Source organism: Halichoerus grypus, chromosome 1 (assembly GCF_964656455.1).
Source record: "Halichoerus grypus chromosome 1, mHalGry1.hap1.1, whole genome shotgun sequence".
Classification (NCBI taxonomy): Eukaryota; Metazoa; Chordata; class Mammalia; order Carnivora; family Phocidae; genus Halichoerus; species Halichoerus grypus.
Genome location: NC_135712.1, coordinates 81,147,569 through 81,165,802, shown reverse-complemented (window position 1 = coordinate 81,165,802; position 18,234 = coordinate 81,147,569). Strand labels below are relative to the sequence as shown.

Below are 18,234 nucleotides of genomic sequence, written 5' to 3'. Positions count from 1 at the left end.
AAAGTGCAGTCTGGAAGCAACGGGGAAGAGTAGAGTCAGAGTGTGGGTTATGTGTGCGTGCTGTCCGCGTGGGCCGCGTGTATGTACAGAAGGACAGTGTAGTTTGTGGGTTGGCTCGGGTGCCTCGTAGAGGTACAGAAGGTGAGTGTGCAGTGGGTACACTGTGTGTGTGTCTTGCGTGTGTGTGGACCATGTGTTGGGCTGAGTGCCTGCCTGTGTACTTTGGGTCTGCGTGCTCTCTGGGTAGATGCCGTGTGGACAGCCTGTATGTGGGTCGACCCCCGTGTGCTGCTCTTTGTGCGCTGGCTGAAGAGGGGCTGTGTGGACTGCTGCCGGCAGATGTTCCTCCCGAAAGCATCATTTCCTGAAGGTGTTTAAGGGGGATGGCGAGGGCCTGCAATGTGGGGAATGGGGCCAAGAAATATCACCAGGGGTTGGGCCTGGGTCAAAGGCATGGAAATTATGGGTGGCTTGCAAGAGGGTGATGCTGGGAGGGGGGCAGGCTGATCCTGAAGAGGACAGGGGTCCGGGCGTCACCGGAGGGCGGCCGCGGGCACCGGAGCGACGCCCGGGCACAGGGCGGGTGGCGGCCGCGGCCGGCGCGCTCCTCCCCCCACGTTACCCCCCACCCCCGGGCGCGGCGCCGCGGCGGGAGGGGGCGCGGGCAGGCGGGGGCGGCGGGGGCGGCGGCGGCGGAGCAGCGACGGGCTGCGGCAGCGGCCCGATGGCGGGCGGCGGCGGGACCGGGCCGGGGGCCGAGGCTGCGGCCTGGGCGAGGGCCAGCCGCCGGGAGCCCTAAGGTGCCGCCCGCCCCTACTCCACCATGAACGTCGCGCTGCAGGAGCTGGGCGGCGGCGGCAACGTGAGTGGGGGCCCCGGGCTCCGGGGAGAGGACTGCGTGGAGGGGTTGAGGCCGAGCGGGCAGGAGGCGTCAGCAGGGGCTCGGGCTGGCCGAGAAGGGTCTGCGTGCCGGAGGGGGCGCGGGTCGGGGGCGCCCCAGGCCGGAGAGCCCGGCAGGAGGGGGGGTCCTCCCTGCGGACAGGAGGGGGCCCGGCCAGGCCAGGGGCACTGGGGCAGGGCCGTGGGCAAAGGGCCCTCTCTGCCTGACCTCGGTTGGCGCCCCCGACTGTCTGGCAGATGGTGGAATACAAACGGACCACGCTGCGGGAGGAAGACGCACCTGAGACCCCCGTAGAGGGCGGGGCCTCCCCGGACGCTGTGGAGGTGGGCAAGGGGGTTCCCCCTTTCTCGCCAGGCCCCAGCCCTGACGTGACGCCTGGCAGACCCAGGAGCTCTGGGCTGACCTGGAGGGTCACCTGCCCCCACCTCAGCTTCATCTCTGGCCTCTGCGCTAGAACTATGGTGAGGCGACTGTAAGCCATGACGTTGCACAAAGCGGGCTCAGGACTCAGCTCAGACCGCCTTGTGCCCCTGTGCCCAAAGTCAACCCCTTTAGCGTCTTTGCTCCATGGCTCTGGAAACTGCCTGTGTCTTCACCCTTTGGGAGGACTTCTGTGATCTTGGATTCCCACCGGCAGCTTGCTAGCTCACTGGCACCCTGTGTTCCCCAGGTGGGATTCCGGAAGAGGACAAGAGACTTCTTGGGCTCCCACACCCCACTGGAGCTGGTCTTAGCAGCTGTCTCTCTGCTGCTGGCTGCGCTGCTCCTGGGCTGCTTGGTGGCCCTGGGGGTCCAGTACCACAAAGGTAGGGTGGGCCCACACCTGTCACCAGCCCTCCTAGCTGTGGGGGTGGGGGTGTCTGGGGGCTCAAGGGCCACTAAGGTTTTTTCTGGTCAGGCCAGTCTTCCCCCAGCTTTTCTCTCTCCTCCCAACCTTCTTGTTGTCATGGCCCTTCCCAAAGCATTTGCCTTTCCCAGACTCACTGACAGTCCCCTACCCCCACCCCCACCATGTTCCCTGCCGCAGACCCATCCCATAGCACCTGCCTCACAGAGGCCTGCATTCGAGTGGCTGGAAAAATCCTGGAGTCTCTGGACCGTGGGGTGAGTCCCTGTGAGGACTTTTACCAGTTTTCCTGTGGAGGCTGGATTCAGAGAAATCCTCTGCCTGATGGGCGTTCTCGCTGGAACACCTTCAACAGCCTCTGGGACCAGAACCAGGCCATACTGAAGCACCTGCTTGGTGAGTGGGGCTGTCGGGGAGGCATTGTGCCAAGTAAAACTCACACCTGGTATAGGGCTTTGCATTTAGGTACTCAATAAATGTCTGTGACTGAATGAATAAGTGGATGACTGCAAACTCTCCTCGGGTGGGGGATGCAGAGAGCAGGGGGATCCTGAGAGGTGGAGATGGGTTTGAGGGGACAGACCTCTGAGTATATAAAGAAGGGACTGTCCTCTGCACTCTGTTTGGATCACTGCTGAGGTGTGGTAGGCACCAGGAAGTCTGTGGTGTTTAGAGATCTTTGAGGGTTTCCATGGACAGGGGAGAGGAAGTCACTCTTTCCTGTTTCAGACAGTCTTCCTGGGTCTACTTTAAGAGGACTGCGCCTTCACAAGGCAAGGAGAAGGACCAAGCAAGGGCCCAGGACCCCTCTCAGCAGTTAGCCTAGTTGCCAACTGGACCTGTGTCCTACCCCACAGAAAACACCACCTTCAACTCCAGCAGCGAAGCTGAGCGGAAGACACAGCGTTTCTACCTATCCTGCCTGCAGGTGGAGCGCATTGAGGAACTGGGAGCCCAGCCGCTGCGAGACCTCATTGACAAGGTAGGACCCCTGGGGGAGGTCAGGATAGGTCTTGGGAGAGGATGTGGCCCCAGAAAGCTTTGGGGGTCCCTGTGCTATAATTTCCACTATGGTCTCTACTCAGATTGGTGGTTGGAACATTACGGGGCCCTGGGACCAGGACAACTTCATGGAAGTGCTGAAGGCAGTAGCAGGGACCTACAGGGCCACCCCCTTCTTCACTGTCTACGTCAGTGCCGACTCCAAGAGTTCTAACAGCAATGTTATCCAGGTACCAGTCTGGAGAAGGGTTGGGGGGAACTTATGGACCATTTGCTGAGCCCAGACTCTCCTCCCCTATGACAGGCAGGCTGGGGTGGCTCCATCCCCCACCCCTGTACAAGAGACCAGGTGTGTGTTGGGGGAAGGCTCACTCCCGTGACTTGCTATTGCAGGTGGACCAATCTGGGCTCTTTCTCCCCTCTCGAGATTACTACCTAAACAGGACCGCCAATGAGAAAGTAAGAAGCATCCTCAGAACACCCAACCCCACCCCTCTATTGAGCTGGGCTGATGCTTGTTTACTTTTCCCTTTGCCCAGGGTCATAGTGGGCAAGGTGAGCCTGTCCTGTCACCTAGTGAACCAACTACCCTTCCTTCCTTCTTTATCTCTTCACTCTTCCCTCATTTCCTCCCTCCCTCCCTCCCAGCCTTCCTTCTCACCCTTCTCTCTTTCCCTCCCTCCTTTTCTCCTTCCCTTCCATTCCTTCTCCCCTTCTTTCCTTCCTTCCCCTTATTCTTCTAGGACCACATTTTATAGGCCCCTGCCGTGTGCCAGGTGCAATGGGGGAATTCTGAGATGTCCCCCCAGAGCCACTGCCACACAAAGCTTGCAGTGTAGATGGCTTCATGGACCTAGACAGCTGAGAACGGGCTCAAAAGGGGGTCTCTAGGCTTCAGGAGAGACTCAGGTAGTCAGAGGTTTCCTAATGAGATTGCATCTGAGCCGGGCCACGTAGAATATCTAAGAGTGGGTGAGGGCATGCTGGGTAATGAGAAGAGTTTAAACAAAGTCTTGAAGAAAGACAGAGCTAAGGCATGTTTGGACCACGAGAAGGGGTCCAGTTTGGCAAAATGTAGAGCTCCAAGCAGATGACAGGCTGGACAGGTGGGTAGGAACGAGTTGTGGAGGGGACCTGGAATCCTATACAATAAAACACTGAGTTTTATTGTATAGGCCTCTGAGAACTGTTGCATGCTCCAGAGCAGGAAGGGAGCAACCCAGTAAGCAGTGCTTGTAGATGCAAGAGAGGGAGCCTGGAGTGACAAGTAGATGTGACAAGTAGATGCAAGAGAGGGAGTCTGGAGATGAGTTAAGGCAGTAGTACTCTAGGCTCTGAGTCTGTAAGGGCCCAAATGTGGGAAGTGGCAGAGGGAATATTAGGAAGGGGAGGATGCAAGAGACATAACCAAGTGCAAATCATGAATTGCGGGTGACTGGGTGTTCAAAGAGAGGAGTAGGAGGAAGAGATAAAGACAGAGGAGGCTGAAAGCCTGAGTGATGGTGGAATGGAGGAGTCCTTGGAGAACCAGGGGTGCCTGGAGGAAGAATCGGCTCAGAGCACAGTGGGGAAGAGGAGACAGTGTGACGTCACAGGAAAAGGGCAGACTCTGGGGTCAGACCTTGATTTAGATTCCAGCCCTGTGGCTTGGTGCAAGGTGAAGCTGTTTCTTCATCTGTAAAACGGGGATCATAGCATTTACCTCCTATGGTATCTATCTGGGAAAGGGGGTACACAAGCTTATGCAGACACTCAGGGAGTGGGAGCCACTCATTTTAGATGTGTGATTGTGAGCAGCCCGGGTACCGTCTATCTGGGGAGGTCAGCAGGCAACTGTGGAAGCTGAGTGAAGTCCCAGAGAGAGGACGAGGCTGGAGGGAGCCGAGGGCTTGTGGGGCATCTCCTTAAAAATGTAGACAAAGGCTCGGGAGAAGTGAGAGGCAGGAGAAGAATACAGAGGGGAAAGAAGCAGATTCTTGCCTTTTAAGGGCAGTGGGAGGAAGAGAGCCAGCGAGGTAGGCTGCTGTGGAGTAACACTACCGGGAGACTCATTTGCCCTTTCTTTGGTTCTCAAACACTGAGCATTTCTCAGCCAGACCCTCCTCCAGGCATGTGGTAAACAAGACAGTGCCTTTGCCCTCTAAGTGGGGGAGAAGCCATGAAGCAGCTCGGTGTATCCTGTGCGCAGTTGCTGGGACTGTCACAGACGGGCAGCGCGGCATTCCCAGACTGAGTGTCACAGGGGACCAGCCTCGTCCAGGGATAAGGGCAGGCTGCCATGAAGGGAGAGGGTTCAGGCAAAGGGAAGAGCGTATGCAAAGACTCTGAAGTGGGAGGGCATATAAGCCATTGATGGACCAGAGAGGGGAGTGGGGTGGGGGTGGGGGGCCAAGTCCTTCGGGGCAGGGATGTAGATTCATATTATGCATGGACACCGTGGATCAGATTTAGCATTTATCCCAAAAGAAATGGAAAAAGAGGGGCACAAACAGGTGTGTGGTTTAACATCACCTGAGTCAGGAGATAATTTTGAGAGGAGAGAATTTTGAGAATGCCGGAGAGAACCACATGGTTCAACAATTGGGAATTGGCAGGAGAAAGCTTCAGTTCAGCTCTGTGTGTTGCTGGTTGTCTCAGGCAGGAAGTCTGGGCCAGCATCTAAGGGAAGCTGCAGCATAAAAGGTTCACATAGGAGAAGAACTGAGAAGTAAAACAGGGTTCAGGAAAGTCTCAGTGTAAGTCTTCAGCTAAAGGCAGGGAGAAAAAGGGATAAGTGAGGTGGGTGGCGGCAGGGCACGGTCAGGATGACTGGTTGAGCCAACCAACCCCTCGGGAGCTGGGATGACTGGGACTGGCCCTCAAATCTCTTTCTCTGACTCCTATCAGAGGGCAGCAAGGAAGAGGAGAGGTGGGAGAAAGAAATTTTGAAGTACAGGGAATGGATGTTAAGGGATCTGGAACTTTTCAATTGAGTAGAAGAGGAAATGGCTTTCGGCGATCAAGGGAGCCCAGGGTGGGGCTTGAGGGGCAGAGTGAGTAGTGGCCCCTGGGAGGAGGGCCCCAGGGAGCTGGTGCTGAGCAGTGCTGAGAGTCTGCTTGCAGATTCTCATCCCTTCATTCAACAAATATTTATCGAGCACCTACTATGTGCCAGATGCTATGTTAGAGCCGAAGGCTACGGTGGAGAACAGAGACAAACAGCCCCTCCGTCACCTGAGCTGGAGTGCCGGCAGGTGCCGAAGCAGCAGGAGTTCACACGGGGCCCACGTAGTGCTGGGGCCAGGGCCGGAACTGCCAGGCCTGAGCCACACGCGGACTCTGCCACCTGCTGGTTTGTGGCAGGAGTCAGGTCATGTAACCTTCTCAAGCGCGTTTCCTCATCTGTAAAGTGGGACTTATACCCACTTGATGGAGTCGCTATGAGAGGGAAGAAAGATACATTACCTGTAGGGCCCCAGCAAAGTCTGATACATGTGTATACATGTGGTCATTAAGTATTTCTCTTCTGCACCTTTCTCCCACTTGGAGACTAGAAGGGAGCTGAGAAAGCAACAAGGTTGAGGCCTGGCTGGATGGGAGATGGAAGGCCATTAAAGCTGCTATGGACCAAATTCCCTGTGGGGTCCACTCAGCTGTTAAGTGAAGGCATGTGGTCATCGATGTGCTGAAAAAAATAGAAGGGCCTTAGGAAATGAGAAGGCAGAGCAATGCGGGAAGCAGGTCCATCCACCGGACAAATATTTACGGGACACCTGTTCTGTGCTAGGCCCCGTTCTAGGCCCTAGGGGTGGAGGGGTGAATAAGCTGCTGTAACTTGCAGCAGTGCTCTCCTGAACTTACCTTCTCTTTGGGGAAATAGATGATAAGTAAGTACACAAATAAATAAACAAGATCCTAGCAGACGGTGGTAAGCAGTATAACAGAAACAGAACAGGACTGTCCAAGAAAGCTTCTGAGAGGAGGGTCAGCAGAGGAGGTGGTAAGTAGAGCCAGGGGCCAGAACAGACCCTCTCAGCCTTGGGCAGGACCTGTTGCTGGGCTCCCAGGATGACTCCGGGCCTTGCCAGGTCCTCACCGCCTACCTGGACTACATGGAGGACCTGGGGATGTTGCTGGGCGGGCGGCCCGCCTCCACACGGGAGCAGATGCGGCAGGTGCTAGAGCTGGAGGTGCGGCTGGCCAGCATCACGGTGCCCCAGGACCAGAGGCGGGACGAGGAGAAGATCTACCATAAGCTGAGCATCGTGGAGCTGCAGGTGGGGCAGGCGGGGCGCAGTCAGCCGGCAGGGCCCAGCCCCTGGAGCAGACCTCCCCGCCCTCCTTCCTGCTGCCTTCCTGCGGCAGCCAGGCCTTTCCGCATTTGCTTGCTTTCCTGAGAGCTTCCCAGCCGCTCTGTTACTATCCGGTTTAGGTCACCTCTCACTAGGCCATCCCCTGGTCCCCTTTCATGTTGCCTAGGGAATGCACAGAGGGATTATGGTAAAAATCTATAACAGTTTGTACAAGATGTCCGCAAAACAATCAAAAGAAATTTGGAAGCATCTCCTGGAGGGTCCTTACTGTGCCAGGAACCAACCCTTCAGTTGGATGATGGAGAGGCTGGGTAAGGGGGTGGGGAGTTCTGAAGGAGAGACCAGTTATGTAGGGACCCTGGATGGTGTCAAGGGAGTTGGATTTTATCAACTGTTGTGAAAATATTTGAATGTGCCCTAGCTGAATATTATATAGGGTGGTTTTTCTTGTATAATAAGTGATGGGGCTCCCAGATTGAGGAGCACTTGGGCCTGGAAAAAGGTTTATTGCAGGAAGGGGCTACCAAGCAGCTACTAGATGTTGCCATGGCAATGGGAAGTGTTCCCGGGCTCTGGCATATCAGTGGGGGAGGGGCCTGCTGGCAGCCGGGAGGACAGGCAAGGAGGCTTGAGATTTTTTTTTTTTCTTTTTGGTTGTAGGCCCTGGCGCCCTCCATAGATTGGCTGGAGTTTCTGTCTTTCTTGCTGTCACCGCTGGAGCTGGGGGACTCTGAGCCCGTGGTGGTGTATGGGACGGATTATTTGCAGCAGGTGTCAGAGCTCATCAAGCACACAGAGCCAAGGTTGGGAAGAGCCCAAAGTGTGGGAGGTGGGGCTCAGAGCTCCACGCAGGTCCACGCAGGGACTGGGCATGGGGTCTGACGCAGCCAGACACAGAGCAGCATTTGACAAGGCCTTGGACCTTCCAGACATCAAAAGAGAATGTCTGCAGGCCGTTCCCCTAGGCTGGGGCTTCAGGGGGCCCATTTACACTCTTTATTCCCACACCTTGCTCCAGGCTGACTTCTGCAGGCAGGTGTGTGGTCCCAGGGTGAGACAGAGGGATTCTGGGACAGCTCCTACATATGCCTCTCAGGACTTCTGTTGCCTGCACATTCGTGGAGCAGATTTGGGGTGGAAATGGTACCGCACCTGCCCTTTCCTTACGTTCTGGTCTGGATGCCAGCATCCTGAACAATTACCTGATTTGGAACCTGGTGCAGAAGACAACCTCGAGCCTGGACCACCGCTTTGAGTCTGCACAGGAGAAACTGCTGGAGACCCTCTATGGCACCAAGAAGGTGGGATTTCTGACTCTGCCCCACCTTCCAGTCCAGCCTAATGCGCCTGTGTGTCAGGCACCATGGCCTCATGGTAGAGCGTGGAGCGTAGGCATAGGCATCAAGATGACCTGGGTTGCCATCCCAACGCCTTCATTTTTTGGCCTACGGGACCTTGGTTGGGCATGTCACCCGGTCTCTCCGTTTCCTGGTGTGTGAAATAGGAATAGCTTGCAGGGTTGTCTTGAGGACTGAGCTGATGTAAGTGAAGCGCCAGTGCATTGTACGCAGAGGCACTCAGCTTTGATGGTGATGCTTAAGAAGAGGGATAAACGTAGTTCTTAGTTTCAAGATGCCCCATGAAGTGAGGGACATGGACATGTAAACAAACATTGTATTTTAGGGTGATGAGGGCTCACATTGTGTGAAAGACCTTTGTGCTACAGAACAGAAGAAGGGATAGCACATCCTACCCGGGGGAGGGGGAGGCATCAGGACAGTCCTTTATGAAGAGGTGACATTTGAAGAATTAGTTCACCAAGGGAGCAAGGGAGAAGGGCATTCTAGGCAGAAAGAATAGCAGGTGCAAATTCCCAGAGGCCAGGAACATCACGGGCTTGCATGTGCTCTGTCATGAGCTTGGGAACAGGCCGACTTAGAGGCTGAGGGCAGTGAGGTCGGCCTGGGGCAGGCCATGAAGGGACCCAAATGCTTGGTAAGAAGTCAGGCCTTGATTCTTTCAGCAATGGGGAACCATGGGATGATTTTAAGCAGAATGATCCAGTTAGATTTATGTATTGGATGATCTTTCTGGCAGCTAAATGGAAGATGGAGGGGAGGGACATGGGAGGGGGATGAGTGGAGCCAGAGCGTCTAGTTAGGAGGTGACTGCAATCTTTGGGCCAGAGATGATAGTGTTGTCGGGCAGGGAAGTGGCAAAAGGGTGGATAGGGGAGAGGACCAAGAAGTCGGGGTAGTAGACACTGGTGATAGATTGAATGTAGGTGTAGGGAGATGGAGGAAGCTGGTGACTTGCGGGTTTCTGGCATGGGGGACTAACTGGTTATAAGACTGGGATATGGAGCTGAGCAAAGAAACTTCTGGCCCCCAGTGGGCCCCTTAGACACTTAAGAGGAGGAGAGTACTGAGCGCAGAGTGGGCAGCACACATGTTCCTCCTGAGGTTTTGCTGCGGGAGTTGACACACTTTTCAGTTCTGCCCTTTGTTTTCCCTGGAGTCTGAGGGAGAGATGGCAGCGCCCCAAGCCCAGGCTGCCATTGCTCAGAGCCGAGAGGGCTGGCTCCAGAGACAGAGAAGAGAAGGGCCCTCAGACTGGAGAACAGAGCCATCTCTGGGAGGCCTGGCTCTTTGTCCCTTACAGTCCTGCATGCCAAGGTGGCAGACCTGCATCTCCAACACAGATGATGCGCTTGGCTTCGCTTTGGGCTCCCTCTTTGTGAAGGCCACGTTCGACCGGCAAAGCAAGGAAATTGTGAGTCTTCGAGGTTCTTCTAACTAGTGTTCTTGTGTTAGTTCAAATCCACTATTCATTCATGTGTGTACCTGGGGGGGGGGGGACTGAATGGAAATTCATCAGTAAATGAACAGTAATTACTTTGGGTGGTAGGATTAGGAGGGGTTCTTTTTGTCTTTTAAAGTTCTCTGTGTTTTCCAAATGTTCTATAATGAGTTTATGTTGCCTATAGAGTTAGGAAAATAATATTTATTTATTGGGAGATGATAATGAGTGTGCTTAAAGTATTATCTGCAAGGATGTTTCTTGCAGTGTGGTTTATAATAGGCGGAAATGAAAACAGCCGAAATGTCTAATCATAGGGACTGGAAGAACGATTATGGTTAGGGTGGATTATGAGGCAGCCTAAAACTCATGATATATTGTTAAGTGAAAAAAAAAGAGTAGTTTACAAGATACCAGGTCTCTGTGGATAGGTCTGTTGCCAATCTAATGTTTCTACCATTGTATGTTGCACAACATAATTACATGTTATATATGTACCTCAGGGCAGGGACAGACTCTCAAAGTAGATAATCAAAATGTTAAAAGGAGTTATCTCTGAGTGATGGGATTATAAGTGGTCTGTTTCCTTCTTCGCCTCTTCTCAATTTCCCAAATTTTCTGCTATTAATGCCTTCCTTCCATAATCAGATAAAAATCAACGCACTATATTAAATTATATTAATTCAACTAACTTATTGTCAGTTAAATTTTTTTATTAATTAGAGAAAAAGCCACCCACCATCTCAGTATCTTCACAAATGGTGTTTCCTTCTCATCTTCCCAAGATGCTCAGCTTTACTTCGAGTCTGGGGGCCCTCCCACACGCTCCCCTGGAAGGACAGGGATGGGGCACTGGGGTGGACTGGGGGGGGCGGCGGGGGATGGAATGCATCAGTGCAGCGGGAGGCCAACTTACGCCCCCTTCCTTCTAGGCTGAGGGGATGATCAGCGAGATCCGGACCGCCTTTGAGGAGGCCCTGGGGCAGCTGGTTTGGATGGATGAGAAGACCCGCCAGGCAGCCAAGGAGAAAGTGAGCCGTGGCCAGGGTTGGGGTGCCATCTTCAGGTGGAGATGGAGGATACAGTTTTTTGGGGGGGAGCCTGGGGAGAGAAACTCTTAACCTGGTCTCTTCAGGCAGACGCTATCTATGATATGATTGGTTTCCCGGACTTCATCCTGGAGCCCAAAGAGCTGGATGATGTCTATGATGGGGTGAGTACCTGGGCTCACCAGTGCTGAACTTTATCCCTGAGGTGGTGGGAGGCAGGGCTCTATTCTCCGTCAGTAATTGGGGCTCAAGCCCTGGAAGGGAAGGAGGTGCCTGTTGGTTCCTTTCAGAGGCAAGTGCGGGCAATGGACGCTGTTCACGTGCTGGCTCTGTGCCAGGCTGCAGGCTAGGCAGCAGTAGAATGCAGTGTTCACAAATCCTGGTTCTATTCCTACCTACCTGTGTAACCTGGGACAAGTTATATAATCTCTCTGGGCCTGAGTGTCTTCATTTGTAAAACGGGGATCCTATTGGCACCAACCTCATAGGGTTGTTGTGAGAAAAGAAGGAGGCCGCATGTAAAACAATAAAGCACCAGCAACATAAATACTCTTTTAAGTATTGGCACTTATTATTTCCTAAATATTTTACTCTTATTTTGCCATTGAGGAAAACTGAGGCTCAGAGAGGTGCTAATTAGTAGCCAAACCGGGACTATTCTCTCTCCAACATGTTGTCTTGCTTGCTTTCTGCTTCCCACCACTCCCATAGTATGAAGTCTCTGAAGATTCCTTCTTCCAGAACATGTTGAATTTGTACAATTTCTCTGCTAAGGTGATGGCTGACCAGCTCCGCAAGCCTCCCAGCCGGGACCAGTGAGAATGGGGGGCTGTAGACACTTGGGGCAGCAGGAGAGGTAGGGGAGAGTTCCAGGGCTGGGGAAGGGGGTGGCAAGACATCTCAAACCAGAAGCACAAGGTCTTTGCAGGAGGTAGGTCTTTGCAGGAGGTAGGTCAGGGCTGCTGGGCTGGGAGGGGCGTCAGGAGACTCAGGAGCCTCAGCCTCTCCCTCTTGCTCTCCCAGGTGGAGCATGACCCCCCAGACAGTGAATGCCTACTACCTTCCAACCAAGAATGAAATCGTCTTCCCTGCCGGCATTCTGCAGGCCCCCTTCTACACCCGTAACCACCCCAAGTGTGTCTGAGGCAGGAGGGGCTGGGTGCTGGGGCCTGGGCCTGTGGAGAAGCCGGGCACGGGGCTGGAGGTGGGGTCCAGAAGTTCCCCCACCATGTCCTCATGCAGCATTCCTCACCCACCAGGGCCCTGAACTTTGGTGGCATCGGCGTGGTGATGGGCCATGAGTTGACACATGCCTTTGATGACCAAGGTAGAGGCCCCTGGAGTTAGTTGCCCCCTTCAGCTTAGAATTCCCAGTGGTTCTTGCAAGGCCTTGGAATATTGGGAGCAGGCCCCCCGGGAGCCTGGAGTCTGCTGGTGGAAGGCTTCTCTAGTCTCGGCGAGGCGCAAAGGTTAGTTCTCCTCAGGGCGCGAATATGACAAGGAAGGGAACCTGCGGCCCTGGTGGCAGAACGAGTCCCTGGCGGCCTTCCAGAACCACACGGCCTGCATGGAGGAACAGTACAGCCAGTACCAGGTCAACGGGGAGAGGCTCAACGGCCGCCAGACGCTGGGGGAGAACATCGCTGACAACGGGGGGCTTAAGGCTGCCTATAATGTGAGTGGCCTGGCCGGCCTCCGGTGGCTGAGGCCCACCTGCCCGGGGGGGATGGGGGGGGCTGGGCAGTGGGTGGAGGTGGTGGGCAAGCCCTGACGGACTTGCCGCCCCTGTGCCTGACCCCAGGCTTACAAAGCGTGGCTGAGAAAGCACGGGGAGGAACAGCAGTTGCCAGCTGTGGGGCTCACCAATCACCAGCTCTTCTTTGTGGGATTTGCCCAGGTATTGCCCTCCTAGGAGATCTGGGGCCTGCCCCTCTCCCACTCCCTCCTGGGCATGTTGTTAGATGTCTGGGGCATGCAGGAAAGGGACTGGGAAATGGGGCTGAAGGTGGGGTGTGGAAGGTGGTCTGGGAAGGTCTGGTGCCCAGAGCTTCTCAGTGGGGGCTCATGAAGCATGCCAGGAGGCCCGAGGAAGGACAACTCTTCGGGAGGCTTTTGTAGATCCCAAAGGGGAGGGCTGCCCTGCTTGAGGGGCAGAGGGTAGGGTACAGGATTGATCCCCACCACATTCCTGTGAGGTGGCTTTGGAGGAGGCAACTAAAGCTTGCGGACAAAGTGGTCCATCCAGGGCTACCCAGGAATAAAGTTAAGTGGCAGAGCAAGGACTCAGGTAGGGTCTCTTCAAGGCACTTTGCACTACCCCAGGCAGCCTCTGGGGGGCGTGCTTCTTCCCCTCAGATGCATCCATCCTTGGCAACCCAGTGTCCAGGGCAGCTTTGAAAGGCCTTCAAGGAATTTGAGAGGGAGGGCACGTTTCCCTCCCTTGCTGCTGAGAGCAAGGGGTTGTAGCTGAGAAGCTGGCCGTGTCCTGGAGGCCTCTTGAGTGGAGGGGCTGGGGTAGTGGTGGTTTGTGTCCCCAGGAGGGCTCTGCTGCAGCCCAGTCTGTGGGCCCTGCCTGCACTAGACACCATATGTCCCCATGTCTGTCCTGGCCCGCAGGTGTGGTGCTCAGTCCGCACACCCGAGAGCTCTCACGAGGGGCTGGTGACCGACCCCCACAGCCCTGCCCGCTTCCGCGTGCTGGGCACTCTCTCCAACTCCCGTGACTTCCTGCGGCACTTCGGCTGCCCCGTCGGCTCCCCCATGAACCCAGGGCAGCTGTGTGAGGTGTGGTAGACCTGGGGCTGGGGAGAAATAGCTCGCTGTTGCCAGGACCTGGGGCAGCTTGCCCAGCAAGGCTGTTTGCTCCAGGTTTAGAGAAGGCAAATGCCCTCCATACCACAGGTGACATGAGTCCCGGTCCTCCCTCAAACACCACATTGTGCCTCTGCTTTGGGGGTACCCCCTGCCTCCAGCAGAGCCCCCACCATTCACTGTGACATCCTTCCATGTCACCCTGCCTGGAAGAGGCCTGGGGGGGAGGCAGGCATCAGCTCCCACAGAAAGGAGTCTGCCTCTTCTAGTCCTAAGATCACTTGACTTGGTGGCCTCGGGGCCTGCTGTGCCTGCCGCACTCGGACCACGCAGGGCCTGGGTGGTGTGCCTCCCATACTTCTCTCCGAGGCCCACTCAGTGCCCACTTGGGAGTGGACCCAGCCACTTTCAGCTCCACTCTCAGGGGCTACCCCCCAACCCATGTTCCTTATGCTGCTTCTCCCAATACTGCTGCCAACCCTCACCGACAGACCAGCTGTGCTCAGCTCCTAGTGGAAGCCTGAGGGCCTTTACAAGCCCACCTGCTGCCTCCCAGTTTCCCTGGGCTCAGAGGGGAACTATGTATGGTGTGTATGTAAAGGGGATGCTGGTTCCTGTGTCTTGGGGCATAAGTCATAGGGGCTGTACTGGTCCTCCCTGGCCCAAGCAGAAAAGCAGATAGAGCAGGGAGAGAGAAGGACAGAGTTTATTTTTACAGGGAAGAGGGTGGGGAGGGAGGGGTCTTGGCCCTGTAGGACCCTATGCCAATAAATAGACACACCTCAGTCAGCCTGTCTCTTCCTTCAGTCCTGTTTTCGTTGATTCATTCACTCATTCCACCAATATTTATTGAGCACCTACTCTATGCCAGGCACTCTTCTAGATACTCATTTACTCAGTCACCAGACACGGGACTGAGATGTGAAGCCTCAAGGAGACAGAGAAGGAGAGGCAGGATGGAAGAATGGAATGAAGTTGAGTTGGCCTGGGTGGAGTACCTCCTTGTGGTCATATCCCCATCACTGGCTGATCTACAGCTGGAAGGATTTGCCTCTGCCCTCCACTGGTGCATGCAGCCAGGCCTAACACTGAGCCTGGCTAATAGTGGGCCAAGGTCAGCTTGGAAGATGGGTGGCCCTTACCCTGCAACGGAGGGAAGCCCTGGCCAAGGCGGCCTGCCATTACCTGTGGCTCAGAGCACACGCCCCTGCTTCTGGCTGAGAAGACATGCATTTCCCCATGGCCTTGAATGCCCAGTACCCCTGAGAGTCACTTACCCCACCACACATACTCATCAAGGCCTACCAAGTGCCAGGCACAGAGACTGCCTGCCACCCTCCAGAGCAAGGGAGGGACAGGAGCATTTATTCAATATCCCGTGTGTTCCAGGCACCTCTGCTAGGTGGCTCATTTTTTTTTATTCATTCATTCATTCATTTATGCATTCATGGATTTAAAAAAAAAATGTATTGATTACCAACAGCGTGCCAGGCACTGGTGATGCAAAGATGAGTAAGACGGTTCCTTCCCTTAGATGGTTCTTCTACTGGCAGGTTCACCTTCACGAGCTCATCTGATCCTCCTAGCAACCATATTTTGTAAGTGCTCTAGTTTCCATTTTACAGATCTAACCCTCAGCACTTCACTGCAGTCAAAGAGGCCTGGCCTGAACTCGAAGACTGAATAGCTGTATGAGCTTGGGCTTGTTCCCTACCTCCCTGAGCCTCAGTTTCTTTATCTGTAAAATGAGAACCAGAGCAAGGCGGTGACCGTGGAAAAGAGTCATCTCACTTGACTTTAAAATTCAGTGTTCTCCAAAGTCTAAGTAGGGGTGGGTCTGCTGAGGGTAAGTGAAGCTTTGGCAGTGATTACTGCTGGGGCCCTGGGTGATGGGACATGTGTCCCACAGTCTGTTTCCTGCCCCTGTGTCCTAGCCCCATCAAGAGCTGTATGTGGGCCCCTGTCATACTTGGAGGTGCTGGCTGCTCAGAAAAGAAGACTGTGGCCTCAGGAACCCTAAGACCGAGGGAAAACATGGCTGAGCCTCTGGAAGCGTGACTCTGGGAGGGACAGCAAAGTGTATTGGAAAGAGGAGAGCCATCCCATCTGGAAACCTGGTTCTGGCTCCAGCTCTGCAACTTCTTAGCTGTGTGATACTAGGCATGGCTCATCCCCTCTTCAGGTCTCAGTATCCTTAGCATTCTCTAAAATAAGTAGGTTAGATGAGATGATCTCCAAGGACCAGTTCAACATTAGTGTTTTAAGTAGTGAATTCATGGGCTTAGCAAATATTAAGAAATGACATGTGAAGTTTAGGTGTTGCAGAGAGAATAAGATTTATAATGTCAGAGATCTTAGGAGAGAAGCTTGGCAGCCCTTCCCTTTACATCTGATTTTAGAGGCCAGTTTAGGATGCTGACCAGTGGGCCACTATGCATTGAAACTCCGTATTTCCAAAAAGGTCAAAGGTCAGCTTTCATTTACTGAGTCCCTATTTTGTTAAGCCTGTGCTAAGCACTTTAAAATCATCTCACTAAGTTCCCACAACAACTTATAAGAAGGTTCTCTAACTGTGTCTATTTTACAAATGGAGAAACCAAGAGAAAAAATTACATGACTTCCAATGTCAGATAAGACAGATTGCATTAAAGTCAGACGTGGAACTCAGATGTTCTTAATCTCCACCATTTATTCTTCTAGGTCATGACTGAGTTTAGACTTATGCATAGAACTCTGTCTTCTGGTCAGTGTCATTGCACAGACCATCACTAGCAGGTGCGTTTCCGTGTCACCCAGCTCTCCTGGACCAGGCATATGTGACAACCAAGTAGCTGCAGGAAACCTAAACACATGTTGAGCTGAAATTAAGCCAGGTAGCACCAATTTGTTGAACACTCTGCAGGTGCTTGGTTCCAGAGGCAAGGCAAGGTGAACGTCAGCTGACAGATGTAACCTTCACCCTTAGTGGCCCTGCCAAACTGATGAATATGCATCTGTGATATGCTCTGGTGTGTTAAAGCAGAAGGGGGAGTAAAGGGTGGTGCTCCTGGGTGGACACAGGAGAGCAGTTGTTGGTAAGGTGCTGGGCCATATCCTACACTGTCCCATTGAGAAGTTTGACCAATTCCCACGCAAAAGGCAACATATGTCAAACAATATGATTTCACACTTGGAAGCACTCTGGAAATTTTAGTTTGGAAGACAGTCTCTCATAAAATAAGCACAGTTTCAGTGGGCTTATCATGACTCACAAATAGAGAATCCCAACAGTTTCTCGATGCCCAGCTCTGAACTCGAAAGAGCCCCCGATGGGCCATTATTATACGTAAAGATGATCTGAAGATGAATGCAAAATGAATTCATTCATTCAATAAATATTTATCAAGGCTTACCACAAGCTGGGCATTAGGTTGGTGCTAGCGACAAAAGATGAATAAGAAACAGTTCCTGTCCTCTAATAGCTCAGAGTCTGGGGGGGGGAGAGAGAGAGAGAGAGAGGGAAAGAGATGTATCAAGCATGGTGGGAGCACAGGGAAGAAATGCATAACTTGAAGAGTAGAACAGGAAAAGCTTCCTAGCCAGGCGACATTGAGCTGTAGTACAGGGGATGGGAGAATTTGCTAGCTAGAAAACAGTGAAGGGCATTCTATACAGAAGGAATAGCAATGTGAAAAGGCCAATGATCCTGAAGGGGCAAGGCATGTTCAGAAATGGTGATAGGGTGATCAGGTGAAAGGGGGCATGATGAGAGGTGAGAGTCTGAAGAAGGGAAGCTGTAACAGTACTTATGAAAAGAGGAGATTGTAACATCCACTGTCAGTCCTGGGGATTAAAAGTGAGAAGGGTCACAGTGCAATCCATTTGAGAAATATCACACAAAGAAAATAGGAACACAGTGGAAACGCTGCAATGCTCTGTCCTGCCAGGAGCACTTCTGGTGTTATGTAAATGATGCTTTGGGTGGCAAGGTTCTCAAATGAATGGAACCATAAGATGTGTAGCTCTACAGCTCAAGCCATGAGTTTGGGGACAGCATGGATGGCTTCTGGATGCAATTTGAAGGTGCTAGGAAAGGGACAGGTGATGGGATGCCACCGATTAGAGAGCAATTTGGCCACAAGGCTGGGAGTTTGGCCAAATGGTAGGAAGGAGTGCTTCTGGGAGGGCAATTTGACTGAAATGAAGCTTGAGGCAGGACATCAGTATTATCATGTGGCCTTGGAAATAACTGCTAGACATGTGTATTTGGCTAGAGAGGATTGGGGGCTTGAGTACTTGGAAGTGGGGAGCAGGGGACAAGAATATCTCTGCCCTGCAGATTTGAGCTGGTTGGAAAATGACAACTGGCTTCTTTCCAGTTGTCAGAAACCCAGCTAGGCACTTTATATACATTGTCTTATTTCATTTTCAACACACAACTTACAAGGGAGATACTTTATTACTCACATTTCATAAAGGCAGAAACCAGGCTGGGAGAGGTTAGGAAGCTTGCCCAAGTATCACAGCTAGTGAGAGGCTTCGTGTGGTTTTAAA

The 18,234-nt window shown here is 53.4% G+C and overlaps 1 protein-coding gene across 4 annotated transcripts; it reads left to right on the top strand.

The window, feature by feature from the left end:
- ECE2 (endothelin converting enzyme 2) lies at positions 1–14,463 on the top strand. Of its 4 annotated transcripts, XM_036122468.2 has the most exons (20): positions 1–141; positions 248–370; positions 1,138–1,224; positions 1,572–1,707; positions 1,929–2,144; positions 2,606–2,730; positions 2,834–2,980; positions 3,144–3,209; positions 6,818–7,006; positions 7,703–7,845; positions 8,229–8,343; positions 9,704–9,814; positions 10,774–10,872; positions 10,977–11,054; positions 11,602–11,705; positions 11,914–12,024; positions 12,150–12,217; positions 12,375–12,565; positions 12,692–12,787; positions 13,507–14,461. In XM_036122468.2, the coding sequence occupies exons 3-20, from the start codon at positions 1,138–1,140 to the stop codon at positions 13,681–13,683; spliced, it is 2,259 nt and encodes a 752-aa protein (XP_035978361.1). In that variant the 5' UTR covers positions 1–141; positions 248–370; the 3' UTR covers positions 13,684–14,461. The 4 variants fall into 4 exon arrangements, with proteins under 4 accessions (XP_035978361.1, XP_035978360.1, XP_077924383.1 ...); XM_036122467.2 differs by lacking the exons at positions 1–141; positions 248–370 and adding an exon at positions 713–862 and having other exon boundaries at positions 13,507–14,462; XM_078068257.1 differs by lacking the exons at positions 1–141; positions 248–370; positions 3,144–3,209 and adding an exon at positions 713–862 and having other exon boundaries at positions 13,507–14,463.
- Positions 14,464–18,234: the final 3,771 nt, after the last annotated feature.

Excerpts from the sequence above, each read along its gene's own strand:
- ECE2 (XM_036122467.2), top strand. The coding sequence starts at position 824 with ATGAACGTCGCGCTGCAGGAGCTGGGCGGCGGCGGCAAC. Across the intron at positions 3,210-6,817 it reads ACAGGACCGCCAATGAGAAA|GTCCTCACCGCCTACCTGGA; the intron begins GTAAGAAGCATC and ends GGGCCTTGCCAG. Across the intron at positions 8,344-9,703 it reads CCCTCTATGGCACCAAGAAG|TCCTGCATGCCAAGGTGGCA; the intron begins GTGGGATTTCTG and ends TGTCCCTTACAG.